Here is a 25,240-nt window from a genome sequence, read left to right as displayed (position 1 = left end):
GAGAGAAGAGAGGAGTGATTTGTAAAGACTGTCCCTAAAAGAAGCATCCTCTTACCAATTTGGGCGCAACTAGGACTTCCTAGTGCTGTTTAGATCTGCTTTATCTAAGAACACTACAGCAACGTGGACTAGCCAGATTCTGCCAAATACACCACGGAATTGGAATTTTATAATTCCATTCTAGGACTGAAAGAAAAATGATGTAGAATCATACAACAGATGGGGAAACCAAGTCTCATAGATGTGAAATGATTGCTCAAGGTTATATCGTCAGTTAGAGTCAGAGTTAGGACTGGAAACAAGTTCTAGCTCCCTGTTTGATGTCTTCCTCGCTGTATCCCGCTGAAGGATGGAGAGGTGGATTCTGATTACGTCTTTTATTCGGTTAGCATGCATTCAGTTCCCACTATGTACAAGGCACCATATTTAGGACGTGAGCTCCCTCCTCAGTCTCTGTCACTCAACCAGATCTTCCTAACTCTCCAACCAAAGGGAGCTCTTGGTTGAGTAATCCAGAGCACCATTCTTCCACAGCGATTAAACACAAGTAGAGCTGTTAGTCTGAACCTTTACCTTGGGGTAAACTAATACAGAAAAGGTTCCAGGATGTCAGTGATATTCCCTGTATAGACCATGAAAATGCTTTAAGCCAGGGTCGCTATGGCCAGGAGGTTCCATCAGAGGGTCGCCCAATGTCTTTTATAAGGTATGGTCTAGATCCCAAGCTCCCTGCCATATTATATGAATCCAAAGTCACTTGCATACTCCCTACCCAACGCCCCCATCCCCACGATGGACTTCTTGAAACGCTGAAAGAGGGTACAGTAAGTGCCCTACATACAAATGAGTTCCATTCTGAGAGCGTATTCTTAAGTCCAATTTGTTCACAAGTCCAACAAAGAGAGCCTAGGTGCCCAACTAACACAATCGGCTATATAGTACTGTACTGTAATAGGTTTATAATACTTTTCACACAAATAATACATAACACACAAAAAATAAAGCAAACATTTTTAATCTTACAGTACAGTACCTTGAAAAGTACAGTAGTACAGTACAACCGCTGGCGTACAGGGGCTGGCATCGAGTGAACAGACAAGAAGAGTTACTGACTGGAGGAGGGAGAGGAGGTGGGAGACGGTAGAGCTGACGCATCGTCAGCAATAAGAGACGGAGGACAAGCTGCAATGTCACTCACGCCCGACAGTGATGGCACAGGTTCTGGTTCCTTGCTGGAACCAGATGCATGTTCGCATCTCTGAAAGTCTGCAACTTGAAGGTTCGTATGTAGGGGACTTGCTGTAGTTGTTCTCAGGGTGGGAAGAGGGGTGGGCACAAGTAATGCTCCCTGCCCTGGCCTTGGACACCTGGAAAGCCCACAGGTGGCTGGTTGGTGCTGCCACCGAAGGGTGGTGGAGGCTGGAGAGAGTTTGCACACCACCACAGTCCCCTCAGGCTGCAACTACAGCAGTGATTGTGAAGGAGACGTGTCCCCGCCTGTAGGGAGACAGGCAAGGACTGTCACCTAAGCCGCATGGGTGAAGAGGCCAGCTGCAAAGGTAGCTCAGCACGCAGAGGGCAGACAAGTGTGGAAAACAAGGGGGGACGGAGGGGAAACTGGCTCCCAGACTTTGGGATTTCGTGGACCAGGAAAATAAAAAAACATAATATAAAGGAGATTGGTAAAGGGTTGCCAATTTTTTTTTTTTAATTTGTGAAAGTGGGGAGTTTTTAAAATACCATTTAGGATCACCATCATTTCCTAAAAGAAATTCTAACATACCACCCCCCAAGAAAAAAGAACATCACCTTGGAATCGAAAAGAAATATCTAAAGTCACTACAAAATTCCTCGTCTTTTGGCGTTTCAGTGAGGAAGAGCATATATTGCACTATGTACCAGCACATGCCCCGGAATGGTGTTCGGGAACGATCAATCCAGGTGGATTCCCCATCTCGAGGATGGTTACTCCAGAGAGACTCTCACCTCTGTCCCTTACCAGCTGCCCCGGCCCGAAGGGCTCACGCAGGCAGGAAAGTCAAGCTGCAGCCCAGTAGACGCTGAGCTAGTTCTTTGACTCTCCAGGCTTGTCCCTTATCTCCTGCCTCGGTCTTCTCTAAGTTTCTACTTCTGTCTGCCTGGGGAGGCCCAGAACTGATGCTCTCCCCACTGCCTCCACTTACAGATTAAAACCGAGGACCTCAGTGACTCCTTGCAGCAGACCCTCTCTCATCGGCCATGCCACCTGAGTCAAGGACCTGCCATGATACCTGGAAACCAAATGTCTGGGGTAAATGGCAGCCCGAGTCGGGAAGCCCTGATCCTCTCAGAGGGCCAGTGAGTTTAAGTCAAGCCTCCTGCAGAATGCTTCACCTCTAGATCTGGCTCTCAGTGAATGCAGATTGGGCTAAAAAAAATCCCCTTCAGGGAAACTTGGAGGCCTGCATTGGGAGGGGGGCTGGGCTACAGAAAAATCCTCTGAAAGATGAAGCCTGGCCAGTTATGGGAAGAAGGAGGTCTCCACCTCTCGGGAAGAAATAGGAGTCAATCTTGCCAAAACAATGGAGCTAACCCCTACAATGGGGTTAGCTAGCCCCTAACAATGGGGCTGGGGTCTGCCAGCCGTATTCAGGGGAGCCCCATGATGACAGCTGCTGCTGTGGTTACAGAGCATCTCCATCCCCAGTAAGCCCATTCTCCTCCCCCAAGGTTTTGTCATACTAGTAGGAATAAAGAGGCACCTGAAATAGTAACGACAAATGTCTGAGAAGGCGGGCGTCCACGCGGCAAGCCCCTTTCTCGATCTGGATTCCCAGGGGAGGAAAGAGCCGACCCTTCCCTGGAAATATTTAAGACTAGAACGTGCATTTATTCCTTCACTTCTTTATTCAGCAAGGGTTTACCAAGTCTTTCCTTTGTGCACAGACCTAAGCTCAGTCCTGTGGGGTCACAGAACCCTGGGGGTCTAGGTCTGTGACTCCCAGATCCCCCAGGTATTGGGAAGTAGTATTTCCCTTTTGGGGGCTATAGGGAGGAACCCAGGGGAAACGGACTTTCTGTTTAATCAAAGTGGTTCTATTAAGAACGAATAACGTGCCTCTTCCTCCAGGAAAGGTTCAGGACCAGGAAATGGCCAAGACAAAAGCGGCTTTTAGCATATCAAGTGGCGTGAGATTTTTTTTAAAAAAATTAGAAAATTGGGATTGCATGTCATTTCTAGGATAAACCTCTGAGAGATGGGTAATGCCCACAGCCTGTGCCCTCGGGGCGTTACCAGTCTAGCTGGGAGACCTTTCTGATACACAAAAAAGTTAAATAACAAGGCAAGGTTTAAGCAAGGCACAGCTCGGCTCAGTGCAGGAGGTGTAACAACACCATCATTAATGGGGTAGCTGCTATGTGTCAGACACAGGGATACAGAGGCATAGGGCAAGGTCCCTATGGAGACCCACAGGACAGATGGGCGGCGGGCAGATGGAGCCCACACTTGCAGCTTGTAAATTCTGTGATGCCTGTATCTCCCTGCACAGGACATGGCTTCCCTCCACCCGCTCCAGCAGCTTGTGCTGGTTCCCGGACACCTCCAGTCTGTCTCCCAGTTCCTGCTATCTCAGTCCCAGCCTGGGCAGCAAGGTGAGAAACCCTGGGGGCTTCTACATAGATGAGTGTGCTAAGGATCTGCTTCTGCCTGCTGGGACCCAAGTGTGGGGCGTGGCTGACTGGCTCACCCTCTAGTATTAAGAGCGGCTTGTCCACCTCAGGGCCCGAGGAAGCGACCTGGCGTGGCCCTCCAGGCTGAGTCTCCTTTTCTGCTTCCCCCTCCCATCGTCCTCAATTTCATGGCCAGTTGAGACCGAAGGCGCAAGGGTGGCAGGAGCTGGGGCAGAACAAGGAAGGAGGAGCTCCTTGGGAATCGCAGTACAGATACGTCCCGGATCCTTGGAAATCTCCCCAGGTTGTGGACGTGGACTCAGACTTCCACCCTTGGGAGGCTGGAATTCCATTTGGGTAGAGCGGCAGTGCCGCCCACAGGCTGTGGAGAGCGTTTTCAGGTTTTCTTTGGCAGGGAAGTTACTCACAGGCAACTTCTCCTTGGCCAAGAACAAACAGATTAGAATATTCACAATAATAGCTAACATTTCTTGAGCATGATATGCCAGGAGCTCTGCGGAGTGATTTTCCTGACATCTTTCAAAATAACCTTGTGTTATGTCACCGGTGACCTACTAGAAAGTTCCATAAAAGTCTGTCGGAAACCCATGTTCTTGGCATTGCACTGTACTGCCTCTTCCTCTCCCATCTCCACCAACTAGGGCTGAAAGTGATGAAGTATAAGCTTCCCTCCATTGTACAAATCCCAAGGAGAGGCTTTGGAAACCCAGAACCCAAAGAAAACGTAACTCTGCCTTCTGTCCTTAGCACCTGCCCAAGTTATAGTTATCCTTAGTTACCAAGTCATCTCAGAGTGTTATTATGATGATGAATGAGAACATATGTGAACCTGTGAGTATTTATCTTGGAAAACAGTACATATCATACTTCTGGAATAGGAAAGGGAAGGTAACAGTTCACTCTGTTTCTTTTTGAAAGGCGGTGTTGTGAAACTGGCTCAGGCATATAACCAATGAGGTCAGTGTATGACACAGGGGGAAAGAAACAGTTTAGTATTTGGAATCAGAAAAACTCACTGGTTAAAAAAAAGTCCCCTGCTAGCTGTGTCTCCTTGAGAAACTTACCTAACCTCTCTGCGGTTCCATTTTCTCCTCCCTAAAACTGAAATCATAGTAAAACTCTGCCTCACAAGCTTATTAGAGTTATTTGAAATAATGCATGTGAGAAGGCTTTGTACATTTCAAAAGGCAACATAAGTGTCAGATTACTATTAGCACTCAAGCTTCCGGCTCAGAGTACAGGGCTCCTTACAAGAGCTTTTTTGCCTATGTATTTTAATAACGAAAAATTAAGCCCTGGTTGTTTTAGACTGAGGAGCAAAACGGTCAGCATCAGTAGATCTACACATCAGTGACCCAGAACAGCTTAGGGACGACAGAGAGCCCAAAGTTCTGCTGTGTGCTGAGTGCTTGGGGTGACCTGCCTCATCGTGTGCTTCGGTAATTTGATGGCCCCATTCCCACAGTGAGAGTGAGAGTTCCTGGCTGTGGCTCTTCTTAGAGGGAGGCCACTGTCACAACCACCATCCAGGCAGAGCCCTTCATGGACAGTTTTCCTGGAGAAAGCGATCCTCAGGCAGTGCAATGAGCAGGTAGAGTCCATACCACCAGGTAGAGTTGCCCCCTGCTCTTCCCTTCTCTCTCAGCCTTTCCTCCCAAGTGTTCAATGTCTGGGTCCTGCCGAGAGCCTCTGCCAATTGGCTGCTGCCCTTTGGAGCTATATGGTACCATTGCCTTGATCCGGCATCTTTGCAGATCAGGCTAGGCCTTTGTAGCCATCCCAGGTGCTTCTGCAGGCAAAACGGAAACCCTCAGCTCCAGCTTGAATTCTTAGTAGTCATCCCCACATCTCCTTCCCCCGTGGGTTTCTCCAGGCCTGGTTCTCAAATCCCAGAGCAGGTTGCCTTGACCCTCCTCAGCCTTTGCACCACTCCAGACAGGCGGGCAGGCAGAAGGACTGGTTTGGGGACTGCTGTTTACATCTGTGTATCCCTGTGTCTGATTTGCCTCCACCTGTGTGTGGCAATCCTGACAGTGCCCATGGGGGCCTCGCCACAAGGCTGGAGGCGGGGTGGATGGACATGATTAGGTAGTGGGGTGGGGGTGGGGGGGCGGGGACAGTTATCATGGTTCCAAAGCTGTAGAGCATGTCTTTTCAGCTGGCCTGGATTTGATTTGTTTGCTCCTTTGTTCCTCCCCTTTCACCCAGGTCTGCAGTCAAATCTTCTCTCCTTTCCACAGCAGCAAAGCTCTCTCCTCCTCCCACAGACGGGGCTTGGCCTGGCGTCCCAGGTAAACACCCACGTTCTTCCTGTCCCAGCTCCTGACAGAGTTAAGCTCCTAGGCTTCCCCCACCCACTTTACGGTACACTTACCCCTCTGGGAAGAGGGAATCGCGAGGGATTATCCCAGTCGGCATGGGGGCAAATTCAAGCCACAGCCAGAGGAAATGAGGGACCCAGTATCACTGGTGGAGCCAGAATTAGAAGCCAGAGATTTCAGCTCCCGGGCTAGCCTGCTCTGTGTGCAGGCATTCCACTCCCGCCCCAGTCAGGCCCTGGCATCACTCCTCTGAGAACCTGGGATCAGCCAACTTTCCAGGGAGGCCAAGGTGACTGCCAGCCCTGCCCAGGTGCTCTCAAGCGCCGAGGGGGAGACCAGAAGCCCAGAGACCTGATGTGCTGAGAGCACCAAGCCAGGGCCTCTCATCTCTGGGCCTCTCTTAAGAACTGCTCTTCTAGACTGCTTCCTGGAGGGGACAAAGCGAGGGTCAGGAGGACGGAGGCCTGCGAGAGGGCCCTTTGCAGAGCTGCCGTGGTGTCACACAGCACCTGTTTTCCAGGGAGAAAAAAGGCACCTCTTCCTCTGGCCAGACGCAGCCTCACGCCAGGGAGTGTGGCTTGGCGAGGGCAACAGGAGCTACACTGGAGCTGCCACTCCTCCCCTTATCTGGGTGACCCGGTGCAGTTAACGCCTGCACTGCTGCATGAGGCGCCTCTGCAGAGACGGACGTGTGGACTAGTTGGGAATGACTGCAGAGACCCTAATGTCCCTTCTCGGGGCTAAGATCCCCGTGGATCGATCACTCAGGGCCCTGGCTTCACAGGGCTAGAGTCCAGTGGAGGCCCCTGGAAGGGGGTGGGTGCCCCCTAGTGGCTAATAGAAATGGGGACACCAAGAGTCCTGAGCTCTTGGACCTTCTCCTGACTGCTCTCCGAATCGCATCATCACAGATTAGATCTGGAAGAGATCTGACAGAGGGTTCAAGATCACCTTTCGTGTCTTATAACACGAGAGCCGGGCGAGACCAGAAGCAGAGAGACTGTTTGGAAGGTTATTAAGATCATCCTGGAGCAGCGGCAAAGGGACTGGCTTTGGGTGGTGGCAATAAGGGTAGAGAGGAGGGGCTGACAGGGGATGTTGGGGAAGTTGACTCAGTGCCATTCGGCCGCTGATCGGATGTGAAGGGAGTAGGGGGAAGGTCTAGCAGAGAGCTCAAGACATGTTTGTGGGATGAAAGAACAAATGAGTTCATGAAAAGGAAGGCTGAGAGAGGACCGAGGCCTTGTCCTGAGGGTCTGGTCCACGCCACCTTCTCTCCCACGGAACAGGATCAAAGCTTAATGGTTTCAAATCATTCTGTTCTAAAAGACCCTCCCTCGGGGGAAAAGAGTCCTTAACTTCTCTCTGGTCATCACAAGGCTGCCCATCTGAATGGGAAGCCTGAATATCTTGGAAGAAAGGAGTAAAGTTAACCCCAGTCTCGGAAAAGAGTAAACTGGAAAGGAGTGAGAAGAGGGTGGACTTAGGCCATGCCATCCACATCGGTAGCAGCCCCTGCCCTGGACACAAGCCCATTAGGATCCCAAGCCTGATGGGTTTCTGCTTCTTCTCTGTGGATGGGTTGGATTTATTCCTGACCCCAAATGGGCACAACATGGATTCTAGGTATAAGGGTCTGCTCTCCTATGAAAATAAACTAAAGAAAGAATATCTCCTGACAACGACAAATGAGATCAAGGTGCAATTAGACAGCACTGGAATACCTCTGATTAAAAAAAACAAAAACAAAATTCTCTCCGGAAAGAAGATGATTGTTTAGAAAATAAAATGGCAGTCATAAGAGTTTGGAATTTTGTGGAAATTCCATTAATGCAGTGAATTTCAGATGCCCTCTGTTATCTTCAGTTAATGCCTGTTGAACACCTCAGTTACTTTGCTTTGTGGAAAAGAACAGGCAAGGCAAACAAACTTTTCCTTGTCCCGTTCTGAGATCTGTTTCAGGGATCTTTGTAAACGAGTCTGCTAGCTCCTTTTATGGTAGAAAAGTGAAAGGAGGAAGTTACCTGCTCAGACTCAAATAGTGAGTCATAGACTAAAACCCAGAAAGGCCACCTCCCTGTCCCGCACTCCTACTGTTTCTACCCCAGCTACTGCAGCTATTTGCCAGTCCCTTCATGGAGACTCCAATTTCCACTTGCACACCATCGAAATCATAGGAATCCAATCTGTCATCCTCTAAGTGGGCCTATTCGTACAAAATATCGGGAAATGCGTTTGATCTGTTGACTGTTTGTGCGTTGGCTTGGTGTGTGTCTGTTCTTAGGCAGTTGGGTGCCCTGGGGTGCCAGGATCCTCTTTAGAACCGCATCTGGAAGCATCCCAGCATCTCCCAGTCCCCAAGCATCTCCCCAGCTCTGGAGGAGCCGATGAGCCCAGTGACCTGGAGGAGCTGGAGAAGTTTGCCAAGACCTTCAAGCAGAGACGCATTAAGCTGGGCTTCACACAGGTTCGGTTTGGGGCAAGGAGGTGGAAGAACTTGGGTCGAGTGAGTAGAGACTGGGGTTCCCGAGTGGAGGTTTTAAGAACTCATTGTGTTTGGGGCAAACCCACCGTGTTCCTGCGTCCCCTGAGAATGGGGCACAGTTGCCGTTGGTAGGGAAAACGGGAACACTGCTGGTGGAGGGGAGAGGAATGAGAGCCAGGCAAGGAGCTAGGCACGAGGGCACAGCGCACTCAGAGTCTAGGGAGAGAAATAACCAAGTCTCCATCTTGGAGGGAAGAAACTGGAAGGGAGCCACGGTGAGCAAAGGTTCGCTGGGTGTGGATAGGCGCTAGGATGGTGAGGGATGTGGACAAAGGAGAGAAGGGGCCTACCTCTCAAAGTTCTTTCCTCTCCATCCCCGCGTGCAGGGAGACGTGGGTCTGGCGATGGGAAAGCTGTATGGCAACGACTTCAGCCAGACTACCATCTCCAGATTTGAGGCTCTAAATCTGAGCTTCAAGAACATGTGCAAGCTCAAGCCACTGCTGGAGAAGTGGCTGAATGATGCAGGTAGGCCTCAGGGACACGAGGATGGATGGAGCCTTAGAAGGTCTGCAGGGAAGGGGGCGGTGACTGGTCCGTGTTGGGGCTTTCTTTCTTTCTTTTTTAAACAACATTTTAAAATTATTATTTATTTATTTTTGGCTGTGCTGGGTCTTAGTTGCAGCATGCAGGATTTTTTTTTAGTTGCAACATGGACCCTTAGTTGCGGCATGCGAGCTTCTTACTTGCAGCACGCAGACTATTAGTCGCGGCATGCATGCGGGATCTAGTTCCCCGACCAGGGATGGAACCCGGGCCCTGTGCACTGGGAGCGTGGAGTCTTACCCACTGGACCACCGGGGAAGTCCTCTGTGTTGGGGCTTTTGGCAGTCAATACATAGCACCCTTTCCTCTCCTCCTGAGTCTGGAACCAATTGAGAAATAAGACACAGGCGACAGCCAAGTAGAGATGAAAATGTCAGCTTCACTACTGATAAAGCACATGGAAGACATAGCTTTAGGTCTGTGGCCACGAAGACTTGCCCCATTTTATTCCCTACCCCAGACACACCCAGCCTAGACCGTAGGACAGCTCGCCAGAGACAAAGGTCGGGTCTGCAGAGCAAACGCACTTACCCAGAATGCTGTCTGGACTAGGTCTAGGTTGGGGGGTTAGGGAAGTAGGTTCTCTAGGGTCTCATGGCTGGGAGGAGGAGGCAGTAGGCACAACACAAGATCTTCACCTGGCAAATTCTTGAGTAGGTTTTCAGAGGGAAGGGAGTTACTCCAAGCTAGACTGGTTGGGAAAGGCTTACAGCAAGAGTGGGGCTTGCAGGAGGATTCAGTCAGGCGTGGGGGGCCAGGAGGTCTGGGTTGTAGGCCAAGGGCAAAACCTTTGCAATAATGAATGGAAGAGTTTGGTGTCATGGCATAGCATGGGACAGGGTTTCTCAACCAAGGCACTAGCGACAGCTTGGGCCAGATACTGATCTGTGGCGGAGGCGGTCCTATGAACTGTAGGCTATTCAGCGGCATCCCTGGTCTCTACCCACTAGATGCCGGGAGCACCCGCCCCCTGTTGACGGGTGTAAAAATGTCTCCAGATACTGCTGAATGTCCCCAGGGGGAGTGAGGGTGGTACGGAATCTCGCCCCAGGTTGAGAACCACTGGTCTAGGAGCAGAGTCAGTGTCAGGGCTGGGCTCTCGTCTGTAGTTAATGTGGGTCAGTGGTTACTATGGAGAGAGAGGAAAGCGGGGTATGGGCAGCCAAGGGTGTGACCCTCTCGGAAGTTGCTCCACGTGGAAACAAGGGAGGGGGTGAGGAAGCTCCCCAGCCCGCCCCGCCCCACCCCCACCCGTGGAAGGCGGATCCCTCGGCGGTTTTACTGGAGCGCCGAAGTGGAAGAGGTGATCAGAAGGTCTTATCTTCGGGAAGGGATCCTGCAGATCATTTCTCGTGCGATTCCCTGGCTGCACCTGAATCCTTCCTAAGGGACATCCCCGCCGACCCCTCATACAGCCTCAACCCCAACACTCACACGGAAAAGGAAGTGGCTTCCACACCAACATTCCGCCACCAAGTGCCACTGCCTTAGCTCAAAACACCAGTCCTCATTTCCCTCGGGGTTCACATCCAGGCCTACTTACAAAAGACAGGCTCGTGGGCGCCACTCGTAGGAGCTCTGCCTGCCCCACTCACGCCCACACGTGCCGCGGATGTCTGGACGTCCCCGAACCATGACCGCAAACGCTGGAGGCACGGCAGTGAGAGGCATAGAGGACCTTTTGCCCAGAGCAACGAGGGGAAGCAGGATTCTTGGTCTGTCTGGTTCCCCTGTGTCAGGGAGGGGGCTGCAGAACCTGCCGGGAAGGGTCATTGGACCCCAAGTCCATCGAGCCAGAGCCTGAACCAGCTGCTTTCCCTTCCCTGAGCCTCCTCTGCTCTCCCGTCCCCACAGAATCCTCTCCATCAGACCCCTCGGTGAGCACCCCCAGCTCTTACCCCACCCTCAGTGAAGTGTTCGGGAGGAAGAGGAAGAAGCGGACCAGCATCGAGACCAGCATCCGCCTGACTCTGGAGAAGAGATTTCAAGATGTGAGCGGGCCCTTTGGGTGGCGACGGGTGGGCCGACTTGCACAGGGGTTGAGCAGATGCACACAAGCCCCCCAGCGCCACCCCTGAGCCCCCATACACCTGCCTTGGGAAAGGGTCGGGACACAGAGACACGCTCCCTTTCCGGGTCCCCCGGTGTTTGAATGAGAGGCTGGGTTCCAGAAACTTCCTCCCCCACTGACCCTTCTCGCCCTGACCTCTGTTTGGTGCCCATTGTCCCTCGAGCCGGGAGATTTAAAGACAGGGGTATAGAATCCCAGAGGAGAGTGTATCTCTGTATCCAGTTGAGACAAAGGGAGCAAAGCCAGGGCATTGTATATAAATTCTTTATTTTCTTTGCATTGTTCTGTATTTTTCAAATTATATATATAATAAATGCTCGTTGTAAACAATTTGGAAAATGCAGGGAGGCAGGAAAAAAATCCACCACCCAATGCCACCTAAATGCACGTCCTTCTATTTCTCTCTTCTACGTATATTTCAATATTTGTAGTCATATTACGTAGACATCTTTTTAAACTTGCAGCAAAAGTATATTCTTGAGCCAATATGTGGACACTAATAATACCAGTTATGGGCCCCGGGGGAGCTGGGGAAGAGAAGAGGGATAAACAGGTGTGGTCTAAACAGCCTCTAATCAGGACCCCTTAGGTACCAGCCTCCAGAGCTTCCATCCACACCACACGGTCCCTAAAGGGCTCGCCTGTGGCCTAGTTCCACCTTGCAGGCCCCAGACCTCCAGGACTCCTGTCTCTCCAGCAGACTCTCCAGCACATATGACTCAGGACTTGATGGCTGCATCCTGCTGGCAGGATGACAAGACCTGGCTTTTCCTTCTGATTAAGTTTCTGAGAGCAGCAAGAGTAAGGGAGGGTGCAGAAGAGAGAGAAGGGAGCTAAGATCAAAGACTGGGTGGGGGTGGGAGGGGTCAGAACAAAGGAGTGATGGATATGTATTGGAATGTGTGTGTGTGTGTGTGTGTGTGTGTGTGTGTATTTATTTATTTATATACACACATGTCTCCTTTATAGTCTTGATGGGTCCTCATGTTTTAACTTTATCATTTCCTATTTTGAGGTAGGCAGCAAGAAATGACGCAAGAGAAGGGTATCAGATTCTGAGGAAAGAACAGAAGGGAGCGTGTGTTCTGGGGATTCTGCCTGCCCTACCTAACTCATCAGTGGGCTCCTCTTTTCAGAACTTCTGAAGAAGGAGCGAGAGAAGAGCCTCCACCCTGTGTCAGGCCCTGTGCTTGGCAGTTAATACACATTTTCTCATTTAATCTTCATAATCATCCTATACGGTAGGCATTATTTCTTTCATTTCATAGATGATAAGACTGAGGCTCAGAGAGGTTCAGAAAGTTTCCTAAGGCCACAGAGTAAGTGCTCAAGCCACTATTCCATCGTAGGTCCGATTCTAAAGCTTTTGCTCCATCTATTGTTCTATCCTGCTTCTTCGGAACATCTGTTCCCCACGCACAATTCTTGATCCTATTCCCTTCTCCTCCTGACTACTCTATCCCTTTGGTTTCTGTAGAACCCCAAACCCAGCTCAGAGGAGATCTCCATGATCGCAGAGCAGTTGTCCATGGAGAAGGAGGTGGTGAGGGTCTGGTTCTGCAACCGCCGTCAAAAGGAGAAGCGAATCAACTGCCCTGTGGCCACACCCATCAAATCACCCACGTACAGTTCCCGGTTGGTGAGTGGCCAGGAGCCAAGCTGCCCGCCAAGCGCTGGGGGAGATGAAGCCTGGAGGGCAAAGAGTCCTCCCCGTCCTAAAGAAGATGGGGGTTGGGGAGCAAGGAATAACTGTATAAACAAAGAGAGGCTGTATACAAAATATATATAATATAAAGAAGAATAAAGAAGGATAAGGAGATAGAAAGTGATGAGATGCTTTTATAGAGAGGGGTAAGGAAAGACCTCTCTGATAGGGTGACATTTGAGCAGGGATCTAAGTATTGAAAGGGAACGAAATATCTGAGGGATAGAGTGTTCCAGGTAGAGAAACCAGAAAATGAGAAGACCTGACATGTTTGAGGAACAGCAAGGAAGCCAGTGTCGCCAGGGTAGGGTGAGGAAGGAGGTGAGAAGTGGGAGGTGAAGTCCGAGAAGTAACGGGGAAGTAACAGGAAGCCATTCACCGCGGTCTCGGAGGCCATCGAAAGGACCTTAGCTTTTAGTTTGAGTGAAATAAGAAGACACTGGAGAACTGACGTGGGCTGCTATGTGGAGATTAATTTGTGTAGAGGCAGGATACCAGCCTGAGAATTACAACAATCAGGCTGAGAGTGGTGGAGGCTTGGGCTAGGGTGGAGATCATGGTGGTGAGGAGACGTGGCTGGATTCTGAATGTATTTCAACCATGAGCCAACAAGATGAGCTGTTAGCTCAGGTATGGAGTGTGAGAAATGAGGCCAGGATGAGCAGCTGGTTGGAAGGTGCTGCCATTTTGGGAGATGATGAAGACTGCAGGAGGAACAGGATTGAGGGGGAAAAAAGACTAAGTATTCAGAGCTGGTCCTATTAAGTTAGACTTACCTCCCAGGCATCCAAGAGGAAGGGTCATGCAGACAGTTATATCTGTGATTCTGGGGTTCAAGGGGAGAAGTCAGGGCTGGCAATAAGTTGAAGTTCAGGCAGAATGGGAAGTTTGGAGGATACACAACGTCTTCTCCATCTAGGAGAGAGGTGGTGCCTGGAGGGTGCAGGGGGGAAGGTTCTTCTTCAACCCTAGGGATGGTGATGGTTGAAGGTTAAGGGAATTGGGGATAATGGTGTTGTCCTCTGTCTTTTAGTACTCAAGGATGGGTGAAATTCAGCCTCGTTCTGGGTGGGACATAGCGACTTCATAAAACTATACTATTGTTTATTCTTTCACCAAACATTTATAGACTATCTACTATGTTTTGGTCCTTGTGCTGAGTGCTGGGGATGCACAAAGAAGTAATATTTGTTCCCTGTCCCAGAGGACCTCACTGCCTAGCAGAGGAGACAGACAAATAAACAAATGATAAACAACACGATGATTTCTCTTGGAGAACTTAGGAGTAGCAGCTAACAAAGCCTTGGGAGGTGGTGGTTACGGAAGGCTTCCCCAAGGAGATAATTAATACCTGAGCTGAGTCTAAAAAGACAAGGAGGAGTGAAGAGGCAAATAAGTGAGGGGTGGAATTCCCCCAGGGGGATAGTATGAGAACAGCGGTATGGAGGAGGGAGAAGAGAGCACATGCACAGAATGGCCGGTGGTTCCACGTGGAGGAATGTTGAAAGATGAGGCTGGATAGATCAGCAAGGGCCAGACACAAGGGGCTGTGAGCGAGGCTAAGGAACTTGAAGCCCTGGGGAGTTGCCGAAGGACGTGAAGGAGGGCATTAGTGTGATCTGATTGCTTTTTAGAACGATCACTTTGACTGTAGTTATAAAGGGTGGTTTGAGAGGCATCACATCTGGTTTCAGAGAGACCAGTTAGATGTGACTGCAGTTATCCAGCAGTGACATTATAAGGGCTGAAGCAAACCCATTTGGTAAGAATGAAGGGGATGGGAGAGATTCAGGAGATAATTAGAAGGTAGGATTATTAGGTCTTGGTTAATAAATGGAAAACTGGGTGGGGCAGGGAGAGCGAGAAAGGAAAGAGAATACTCTGAGATGACTCTCAGCATTCAGGCTGGGCTGATTGGGTAGAAGCTGGTGCTGTAGACGGAACAATGAAACACAGGGGGAGGAGCTGGCTTAGGAGCAGGAAAAAATGATGATTTCAGTTCTTTACATCATTATGATATGCAGAGAGGCCTGTGGGACACCCAAGTGGGAATGCCCCGGGCACTTGGAATAATGGGTCTGGGGATCAGGAGGAAAGGCTAAGGTAGAGAAATGGGCTGGGAGTCATAAGCACACAGGTGGTAGTTGGAATCCTGGGTAAGGAGGAGCTCACCTGTGGAGTTTGTACAGAGGAAGCAAAGAGGAAAGTTGAGGTTTCAACCCTGGGGAACACTAGCTTTTGAGGGATGGGCAAAGGGAGAGCACCAAGGAAAGAAACTGAGAAGGAGGAACCAGAAAATGCAAAAAATTGCAATGAAGTAGATGGAGGGGTGATGCAGATGCAAAGAGCCCTGCAAGAGTGCTTTGGGAACACAGATAAAAGACCCCCAAATCAGAATGGGGTGTGGGAGGGCTAACCCCCTGATTTGTTTGGAGAACAGATTAGGAGTTAGCAAAAAGAACAGCATAGCTGGCAGAAGGAACAGTGTGTGAGAGGCATGGAATTATAAAACAACGTGATGCATTTGGGGAATCACAAGCCGTTTGGTCTGGCTGGAGCTAAGGGTTTAGGACTAAGATAGAGAGGTTGATGAGAGCTAGATCATGGTGGGTCGTGGATGCTAAATTACTCTCAAAGATATGAAGAACCGTTGACAGTTTTAGGTTGGGGACAATGTGATATTCATTCACCATTCCTGTCTTAAATACTTACTGAGCACCCACCATCTGTTTGGCACTGGGATATGGTGGTGCACAGGATACTTATTGGTGATCTCTGCTGAGAGTCTAGCAAGGAAAACAGACATTAAACAAATGCAATTTGTGATGACGCCTCCAGATAAGATGTGTGGGTATCTGAGGGACCTAACCTAGTCCAGATGTCAGGGGCTTCTCGAGGAATGATGCTCAAATTGACAGCAGAAGAAAGAGTAGACTTGAATTGGGAAAAGGTCTGAGTTGCAGTGGGAGACAGGATGGAAGGGTGGAGATAGTGTCAGGAAGGACATTCTATGCAGAGGAAACAGTGTGTACAAAGGTTCTGAGGCTGGGGTGGGTGGGGAGAGGAAGAAAGAAGGTTGGAATGGAACCCGAGGAGTGAGAGAGAGTGTGTGAAAGAGGAAGCTGGAGTGGTAGGCGGGGGCTAAATCACGTAGGGCGTTGTGGACCATGTTAAGGAACCTGAGCCATGTCATAAGAGAGTCAGAATCTTTAAAGATGGGGCTTTGTTTAGAATAGATGGGAGGCAGTTATCACTTTGGTTCAATCCCAGCCTGGGACACCAACGTGGAGGAAAGTGGTGGGAGGCATGGAGGTGCCGTAAAGGAGTGTCATGGGTTCTCATCGTGCATTCAACACATATTTACTTAACACCCGCAAAGTTGCAGGCACTGCAGTAGACACTGAGGACACAGCAGGGGACCACGCAGGCATCATCCTGCCCTCATGAATTCCCCAGCCTAGTGGGGGAGAAAGATGTTAAATAAATAATCACATTAATACTTGTGGCATACATACTTCCTGAAGGAAGACTAGAGAAAATGTTCTAATCCTGTCTTCTCCTCAGGTCTCACTGGGACACTGTCCGTGGGACTAAGACATAGTTCCTTCTGCTTCTGATGTGAAATGATCGCTAAGATACACAGTTAAGGGGGAAAAAAAGAATGAGACAGAGAGAGAAGGAAGGAAAAGAAAAGGGCAAAATTATTCAGACCAGTGTGCACAGAACGCTTCCATTTATATACAAAATGTTAAAGGAACCACATCTACGTCTGCTTGCATATGTGTAGTTCGTCTCCGGAAGGAAGCAGAAGAAGCTGGTCGCAGTGACTAAATAATTATTTATTTAAAAACAACAACAAATGTCTGGGGGTGTGGCAGCAGGGAGGGGCGGAGGAGAAGAGAGAGGGAGATTATCAATAACATCTCTTACCTCTTACCACGCTGCTCCACACCTGTCTCCACCCTTGGTGGGCCCCAGCCGACTGAGGACGCTCCTTGTAAAAGGGCAGGTAAACGAAAGCAGCAGAACCATTGCTGATTAATTAGGAAATGAGTACATGCTGCATCCTGTCGGGATGGGATGTTCCAAACTGGGGAGGGGAGGATCGCCAATCCCAGCTCCCTGAGCAGAACTTCCTCGCAAGGTCCTTTGTCAAGGTTGATCTGAGCGTCCCAGGTCAGCATGAGAAGAATAAGGGGGAGGAAAAGTATGCAGGGTTCAGCTCAAATGAAGAAATAAACAGTTTCTAGCTGGAAACACACGACAGTTGACAGCTTCCTGCTGGAAGGAAGGGAGCTAACAGCCGTGCGCTGTTTGCCAGGCATTGAGTTGAAGCTTTAAGGACATTATCTCATTAAATCTTAATTAAAAGAAAATATGAGGGAGGTATTACTGTTCTTTTACGGATGAGCAAACCAAATCTCAGTGGGGTTAAGTGACTTGCCCAAATCACACAGACAGTGGTGGAGCCAGGGCTCCCCCCCAGATCTGTTGGGCCACAATGTCTATTCTTTTCATTATATCTTGTTCCAGGTTGTGCTAGGATAGTAATACTGAGGGAGGGGATTCCTGAACTGTGTGGGAGGTTAAGCCAAGTCATCTTAGGTCCCTTCCAAACTCAGAGCTGATGATGCTGTGAAGTACCCAGGGCGAGATGAAAGGCTTCAGAGTCCGCAGTTCATCTCATCCAGCTACCTCGGGAGAGTGGATGGTCTACTCACGCGTCAAGATGGGAAGCCTGAAACACGGTGGTGAGGGCTGGGTGCTCTGCTGCCCTGAGCAAGTGCAGGGGTCTTTTAAGAAAGAAGAAGAGGGACTTCCCTGGTCCTCCAGAGGATAAGACTCCACACTCCCGATGCAGGGGGCCCAGGGTTCGATCCCTGGTCGGGGAACTAGATCCCACACGCATGCCGCAACTAAGAAGTCCGCAACTAAGACCCGGTGCAGCCGAAATAGATAAATGATAAATAAAATAAATAAACACTTTTTTAAAAAGGAAGAAGAAGGGACTGGAAAACAGGCAGCCATCCAGCAGTGTCAGCCACAGCAGGGTCCAGGAGGCATGCTCCTCTCATCACCGGAGCACTTGAGCAGGGCAGCTTCAGCCTGGCAGTGCCCAAGAGACCTTGCCAGGGGACACGGAGCAGGGAGGGCAGGGCCTGGTGTCAGCAGCAGGGAGACGCGGGAGCAGGGCAGAGCCAGAGCTGGGTGCTGTACATGGTCCAGAGACCTTCCTGTGAAACAAGGCACAGAGTGCAGGTTTGGGATTAGGAAATCATCCGGGAAGCTGAGCCCTGTCTCTGCAGAGTCTGGGGCCCAGCATCCTGGGAGAAGTGCGAGAGGTGGGAGAAGGAAGCAGAAGTGGACATTTATAAGCTTCTGTTGCCTTTCAGGTGTCTCCCTCTGGGTCTCTGGGGCCCCTCTCTGTCCCTCCTGTCCACAGCAACATGCCTGGAACAGGTGAGCTCTAAACATGAGGTTTCTGAATAGTACCAGAATTCTTTTAAATAATGGGATACTAGAACTGAGAGGTACCTACCTAAGTCAGCATTCCCAAAACGTATTTCAAAAGATGTTAAAATCTGTGCTAGGAAGAAAAGGCTTCTGTGATCAAGTAAGTTTGGGAAATGCTGGGTAGGCAAAGTTTGAACAAGTGTTTGTTTTTGTTTTAATTGTCGCAGTTTCTCCATACAAACGAGCTGTATGGAAGGCAGGGTTTTCCAAACCAATTTTCTACAGAACTCTATTTTTCAAAGAGTATTCCAAAGCATTTCAAAGAGCTAGAGAGGATGACCATAGGACAGTCCCTTGTCCTGACATAATTATCGATAGCAGTGCCTTCGACCCTTCAAAGCATCTTAGCTTGGAGGGTGAAATATATGTCACCTTCTCCACGGAATGCTGTTTGGGAAACTCAAATACAGTTTAATCCAAATCTGCCATATTACAGAGGTCGAAAAGGGGATGCAAGGGGATGCAGGGAAGTGAAACAAGTTGCCACAGGCCACAGAGCTGCTTAGTGAATGGCCCAGGACTCCTCACTCCTGGTTGTGTTCTTTCTGGAAGACCACGAACCATCTGGAGATGGCAACATCAGAGAGGCTGGCCGTCTTTACCTGTGCTCTCGGCTTCTCTTTTCCTCCCCGAGCACTTTGCTTTCTTTCCTCCTCTCTTCCTTTCCAAGGCTTCTGGTTCTTTTGCTCCTCCTGCCCCGTGGTCCGGGGCTGCGTATGCCCAGCCCAGGGCGTGTCCTGGAGTAGGATGATTTTGGCATCTGTATCTCCTGCGTTCGGCTAGTCTGGGACTCGCAGAACCAGCCACGCCGCTCTCCAGGGCCCGGGCAGAGGAGAGCGTGTATGAGGAGGGCCCCTTTGGGGCCGGGTGTCGATGCTAACATGGTAGGAGTTGGGCAGATGGGCGGCGGGTAGGGACAGGGTGAGCCCCCTTGGAGGATACGTGTCTGAATGTCACGAGGTCCCCAGACCCAGCCTCATTGTTTCCCCCTTGTTTTTGCCTCTCCTTGTTCTCAGTAACGTCATCCTGCCCCTCTGGGAACAACAGCAGGCCTTCGTCTCCTGGCCCAGGACTCCACGCCAGCAGCCCTACTGCATCTCACAATAACTCCAAAGCGGCTGTGAACTCCTCCACCAGTTTTAACTCTTCAGGGTGAGGCAGAGGGGCGAGCCCAGAGATACCTCAGCGGGGCCGAGGGACATGTGAGAAGCTGCGTCTGGGTCAACGCCTTGGGAAGGAAAGCTTGTCACGGGGCTGGACAAGGGGAATGGGGGGGCAGGGAGGGGGCAGGGTGGAGCGCCAGACTGGACTCTCTCCCTAGGGAGTGGGATTTAAAAGAGAAGCCTTAGCCAGTGAGCAGTCCTGGCAAGGAGCTGATGTCAACAAAGCCAACATTTCCCTCCTCACTGGGAGGGTGGAAATTTCCAAACCCTCCTGTCAGAAAGGGCCAGGTCCTTCACTGGGCTGAGGAGAGTTACCCTCCAGGCCAGCCCCTCCGCTCTGGGGTGTTCTGCCCCGAGCCTGAGCTTCCAGCGTGGCTGACACCGTGAGAGCAGGAGGGTGCTACCCCGTAACCTCATGCTCCCACCCGGGTTGCAGCAGGAAAAGCAGCCTCCCATCTTTGATTAATGAAGCAAAGAATCTACTCTAAGAGGTGTTCTCAGTGGATGCCTCGAGAGATCCTTCCCCGATTCAGAACAAAACAGAGATTTGCAAGTTAGGCGACTGGTTGAAGACCTGAGCTTGTCGGAAGAAGTGAACCCGCTTGTCCACACCCAGACTGTTCAGCAAGGCAGCCACCCCTTATGGGCCAACTGTTGCACAGCCCTAAAGGTTGGAGCTCCTCAGCTGTCTCCACCGAAAAAGAAAAAGAGAGAGAGAGAAAAACATATAATGTACATTTTAAAGAATTGTCTTGAGATATAATTCACTTTCCATAAAATTTACCATTTTAAAGTGTACAAGTCACTGCTTTTTAGTTTATTCACAAGGTTGTGCAATTGTCACCACGATCTGATTCCAGAACATTTTCATCACCCCCCACCCCATACCTACCTGCTAACACTCACTGCTCATTCCCATCTTCCCTCCTCATTAGAAGCTGTCCAACTGACTTGTTTCTTCCTTCCTTCTAGATCTTGGTACCGATGGAATCATCCCACCTACCTCCACTGAGACCAAAAAAGTTTCTCCTATGCCACCTGGCCCTGTATTCCCCACTGGAAGGAAGGGAGTCACACCTTCTCTGTATGGACAGATTACTTTCAGGACAGTAGAAGAGAATCTCCACTATCAATGAACCCAAACTCTTGCCTTGTTCAGGAGCAAGGGCCTCTGGAGATCCAAACTGCGACCGAACCGTGTGCTGGCTCCCTAGTGCTCTTGAAACGCACAGCCCGCCTAGGAGTTGACCATTTTTACCTTCCTTGCCTGTGCCCTTCTCCTCTTGTTCCAAATATGTCAGATGGCTTCACTGCGACAGTGGTCTTTCAGAAAGGACCTCTTGGGCTTCCCTGGTGGCGCAGTGGTTGAGAGTCCGCCTGCTGATGCAGGGGACACGGGTTCGTGTCCCAGTCCGGGAAGATCCCACATGCCGCAGAGAGGCTGGGCCCATGAGCCATGGCCGCTGAGCCTGCACGTCCAGAGCCTGTGCTCCGCAACGGGAGAGGCCACAACAGTGAGAGGCCCGCGTACCGCAAAAAAAAAAAAAGGACCTCTTGTCATTATTCTCCAGCTCATCTCCAGCTCATTCTGGGCACAGCCATTTGCCTGGTGCCAAACCACCAGAGGGGTGAGAAAGTTTTGACTCTGAACTTAGCCACAATCTCCGAACTGATTCTAGAATCTATGAAAAGATTTGAATCTGATGTCTCCACCAAAGCTCTGATGTCTTCTCTGTTCAGCAAAGCCTTCTGACTGAGTCTTCACGTCACCCTATTTTCTCTTTAGCCCCGCCCCTTTTCCAGAACCACATCCATTCATGATTGTGTTCTCCGAATTTCCTCCTCTTTACAGAACGCTGAGCCATACTCAGCCCCCTGGGCACATGCTCTGCCCACAGGTGTTCTTCTGTCTGCTCTGTCTGCCCCAGAGTTCAGAAACGCTTGTTCTTTCTCTCCTTTCCTGTATTTCTCCTTATCTCGTCCTCTCTCCCTTCTCCTGGTGCAGAAGGAAGAACACAAAAGCACACACGCAACAATTATGCTGGTAAATACCTGTATATAGCCCTTTCCTTTTTTTGCATTATGTTCTTCTCTCTTTAGTGTGGAATTTTCCAGCAAAATATTTAACTCAGGTGTGAATTTTGAAGATCTCTGTAATATTTTATCTTCTTTAACAAAAAAGAAAGAAAAAGAAAGGAAAAACAATACCAAAGTGTGAAATGCCGTGCTAGCTTCCACAAGAGTTCCCACGTGGGCTGGGAATCCTTGTTGATTTCTGCAGGAACATTCTTTCTCGAGTCTCCTTCTTTGTGGGCCAGTGTGTAAACATGTAACATGAAGCCATTCCAGAAATGGTAACTTTTTTTTTTTTTTTAGAGACGGCATGTCCAAGAAACTGATGAGATTCAAAGGAATCTCTCTGTTCCTAAATAAATTTGTATGGTGATGATATACAGTATTCCACTGTTGGCAAGAAGAGGTTTAGATTATTCTGGGTCTTTTTTTGTGCAGGACATGTGAGTGCGTGTAATAAAATGGGATGGAGAAAGGGTTTCACGTTGGTGGATTAAGTCTGTGACTCCCTGAACTGATGCTAAAGATGATATACATTAATACAGGACTCCAAAGAGTTCAGAGTTTCTACTCTTTTTGACAGAACAGCCTTGAGGACAGAGTAGGTAAGAGATTGGCTTCCTCATTTTGTAAGTGGGAGAATGGAAAATGTTTAAGGTCAAGTCATTTGTAGACTTTAAGAGGTGAAGGCTGAGGCTAATAGTTCATATCTCAGGATGTCCTGAAGGTCAATTATTCATTATTCGCAATGGAAAGTGATAGATATTTGAGACAAGGGATAATTCAAAAGTCAAATCTATTTGGCTTTGGAATGCACTGTGACTTTTGATGAGAGGGTTGAGGGGCAAGGAGGCTATCCCTGTGGTTTTTCTTGGGTTAATAAAAAGTTAAAGAGTTACCATTTTTGAGGCAAACATTGACCTGTGGTGGGAAAGGGAGGCCCTTCAAAAATGTAATGACTGAAGGGAAGAAACTAAAATTGGCATTAAACATTTGTTGCAAATACTAATATCCAAGGGAGAAATCCATACCTAAATAACCATAAGTTAAGTGCTTTTCATGTTTGGATGGGGCTTATACTAAGACTCGTATTTCATGTCATGAAGTGGAAGAAAGCCTGTTTGTAGTGGTTACTTTGTCAAGAAAAGATCCAGTTGAAAGAGGCTTGGTATGTGTCAAAGAGACAAGAGGAGCCTGCAGCAAAAATTAAAGTATGTAAAGAAACTACTCTGCCACCCATGAGCCCAGCTGTGCATATCTGTGCACACACACACACGTCTGTATGCACTGTTCCTTGCATACTCCTGGGTGCCGGAGCTGATGCTTTCCTGCAGCAGCCTTGGCCACCTTGACATCTTGCTCAGGTGAGTGCTGAAAGCTGATGTCCTGCACTGTCCATGAGGCTGGTTTTCACTCATTTGACCCTTTAAAACATACTTTATTTTTTAAGAGCAGTGTTTGGTTTACAACAAAATTAAGAGGAAGCTATGGAGATTTCCCATAGACCTCCTGCCCAAACACGTTCGTAGCCTTCCCCATTATCAACATCACTCACGAGAAAGTAAAATTTTTTTACCAAGAATGAACCTACACTGACACATCACAATCACCCAAAGTCCACAGTTTACCTTAGAGCTCACTCTTGGTGTTGTACATTCTACAGCTTTGGACAATAGTATCATGATGTAGATCTATCATTATAATATCATACAGAGTATTTTCACTGCCCTAACAATCCTCTGTGCTCTACCTATTCATCTCTCTCCCTGCTACGCCCTTACAACCACGGATCTTTTTTTTTTTTTTTTTTTTTTTAGGTGCGCGGGCCTCTCACTGTCGTGGTCTCTCCCGTTGCGGAGCACAGGCTCCGGACGCGCAGGCTCAGCGGCCATGGCTCACGGGCCCAGCCGCTCCGCGGCATGTGGGATCTTCCCGGACCGGGGTACGAACCTGTGTCCGCTGCATGGGCAGGCGGACTCTCAACCACTGCCCCACCAGGGAAGCCCTGATCTTTTTTACTGTCTCCATAGTTTTGCCTCTCCCAGAATGTCACATGGTTGGAATCATAGTATACAGGCTTTCCAGGTTGGCTTATTTAGTAATATGCCTTCAAGTTTCTTTCATGTCTTTTCATGAGCTTGCTAGCTCACTTCTTTTTAATGCTGAATAATATTCTCTTGTCTGGATGTACCACAGTTTATTTATTCATTTACCTACTGAAGGACATCTGGGTTATTTCCAAATTTTGGCAATTATGAATAAAGCTGCTATAAATATCTGCATGGACGTTTTTGTGTGGACATAAATTTTCAGTTCCTTTGGGTAAATACCAAGGAGCGTGATTGTCGGATCGTGTGGTAAGAGTATATTTAGTTTTGTAAGAAACCACCAAACTGTCTTCCAAAGTGGCTGTACCACTTTGCATTCCCACCAGTAACATTACCAGAGTTCCTGTTGCTCTACATCCTTACCAGCCTTTGTTGTCAGTGTTCAGGATTTTGGTCATTCTAAGAGGTGTATAATGGTATCTCATTGTTTGTTTTAATTTGCATTTCCCTGATGACATGATGTGGAGCAACTTTTCACATGCTTATTTACCATCTGTGTATCTTCTTTGTGAGGTGTCTATTAAGATTTTTGGCCCATTTTTTAATCAAGTTGTTTGGTTTTTTTTACTGTTGAGTTTTAACAGTTCTTTGTGTATTTTGGGTAACAGTCCGTTATCAGATGTCTTTTGCAAATATTTTCTCCCAGTCTGTGACTTCTCATTCTCTTGATATTGTCTTTCACAGAAGTCTTTAATTTTAGTGAAGTCCAGCTTGCTAATTATTTCTTTCATGGGTTGTCTTTGGTGTTGTATCTAAAAAGGCATCACCACACCCAGCATCATGTATGTTTCCTCCTTTGTTATCTTTAGGAGTTTTATAGTTTTGTGTTTTACATTTAGGTCTGTGATCCGTTTTGAGTTAACTTTTGTGATGGTGTAAAGTCTGAGTCAAGGTTCATTCTTTCACGTGTGGATGTCCAGTTGTTCCAGCTCCATCTGTTGAAGACACTACCTTTGTCCCATTGTGTTGCCTTTGCTCCTTTGTCAAAGATCAGTTGACTGTATTTACGGGGGTCTATTTGACCATGGTTTTCATTAAAGAAATAAACAGAATTACAGTCTAACTGCTCAGCGTCCCGTAGCTTCCATTGTCCATTGCCTTGGACAGTTCCTGAACAGAGTCAAACCTGAAGGTGGGTACCAATTCACATTTCATGTCTGCAAGATTCTGTAAAACTCATCATTCCAGTCAAGTTTAACAGAAGCCTGGTCAGCTTCTTCAGCATCTAATTAGGCACAAGAGAATCAAAGGGCAACAGCCAGTCATTGTTTAGGAGGAAGGAAAGGGAAAAAGAATTGTTGCCGCTGCTTTTTGCACTTGCAAAACTTCGATCTTTAGTTGACTCAAGACTGGTGGGTCCAGCTGTGGACGCCCAATACCAAGGGCTTTTGGTCCAACTCAGAGAATGAGTTTAGTCGTAGACTCAAATTAGGAATCCTGTCCTGAGGCCCCAGGTTGCCGGTTCCGTGCCTCTTCTCCCTGTGCACTCTGCATCCCCATGCTACATTCATGGACTGGTTTT

At 48.9% G+C, this 25,240-nt stretch overlaps 1 protein-coding gene across 1 annotated transcript in view; it reads left to right on the top strand.

The window, feature by feature from the left end:
• The window catches only part of POU2F3 (POU class 2 homeobox 3), a gene marked incomplete at both ends in the record, with an annotated part of 78,905 nt that extends 58,356 nt beyond the window's left edge, over positions 1 to 20,549 (top strand). The window contains 10 exons of the mRNA XM_082844342.1: positions 2,186 to 2,290; positions 3,531 to 3,633; positions 5,881 to 5,963; positions 8,278 to 8,460; positions 8,865 to 9,006; positions 10,939 to 11,075; positions 12,633 to 12,794; positions 18,254 to 18,320; positions 19,391 to 19,526; positions 20,510 to 20,549. Coding sequence (XP_082700468.1) covers positions 2,186 to 2,290; positions 3,531 to 3,633; positions 5,881 to 5,963; positions 8,278 to 8,460; positions 8,865 to 9,006; positions 10,939 to 11,075; positions 12,633 to 12,794; positions 18,254 to 18,320; positions 19,391 to 19,526; positions 20,510 to 20,549 — 1,158 coding nt within the window. The remainder of the gene's footprint in view (positions 1 to 2,185; positions 2,291 to 3,530; positions 3,634 to 5,880; positions 5,964 to 8,277; positions 8,461 to 8,864; positions 9,007 to 10,938; positions 11,076 to 12,632; positions 12,795 to 18,253; positions 18,321 to 19,390; positions 19,527 to 20,509) is intronic.
• Between the last annotated feature and the right edge of the window lie 4,691 nt (positions 20,550 to 25,240).

The sequence above is a fragment of the Leucopleurus acutus genome, assembly GCF_964270905.1.
Source record: "Leucopleurus acutus genome assembly, chromosome: 8".
Lineage (NCBI taxonomy): Eukaryota > Metazoa > Chordata > Mammalia > Artiodactyla > Delphinidae > Leucopleurus > Leucopleurus acutus.
The sequence above is the reverse complement of the archived record's forward strand: the minus strand, read 5'-3'. Positions and strand labels throughout refer to the sequence as shown.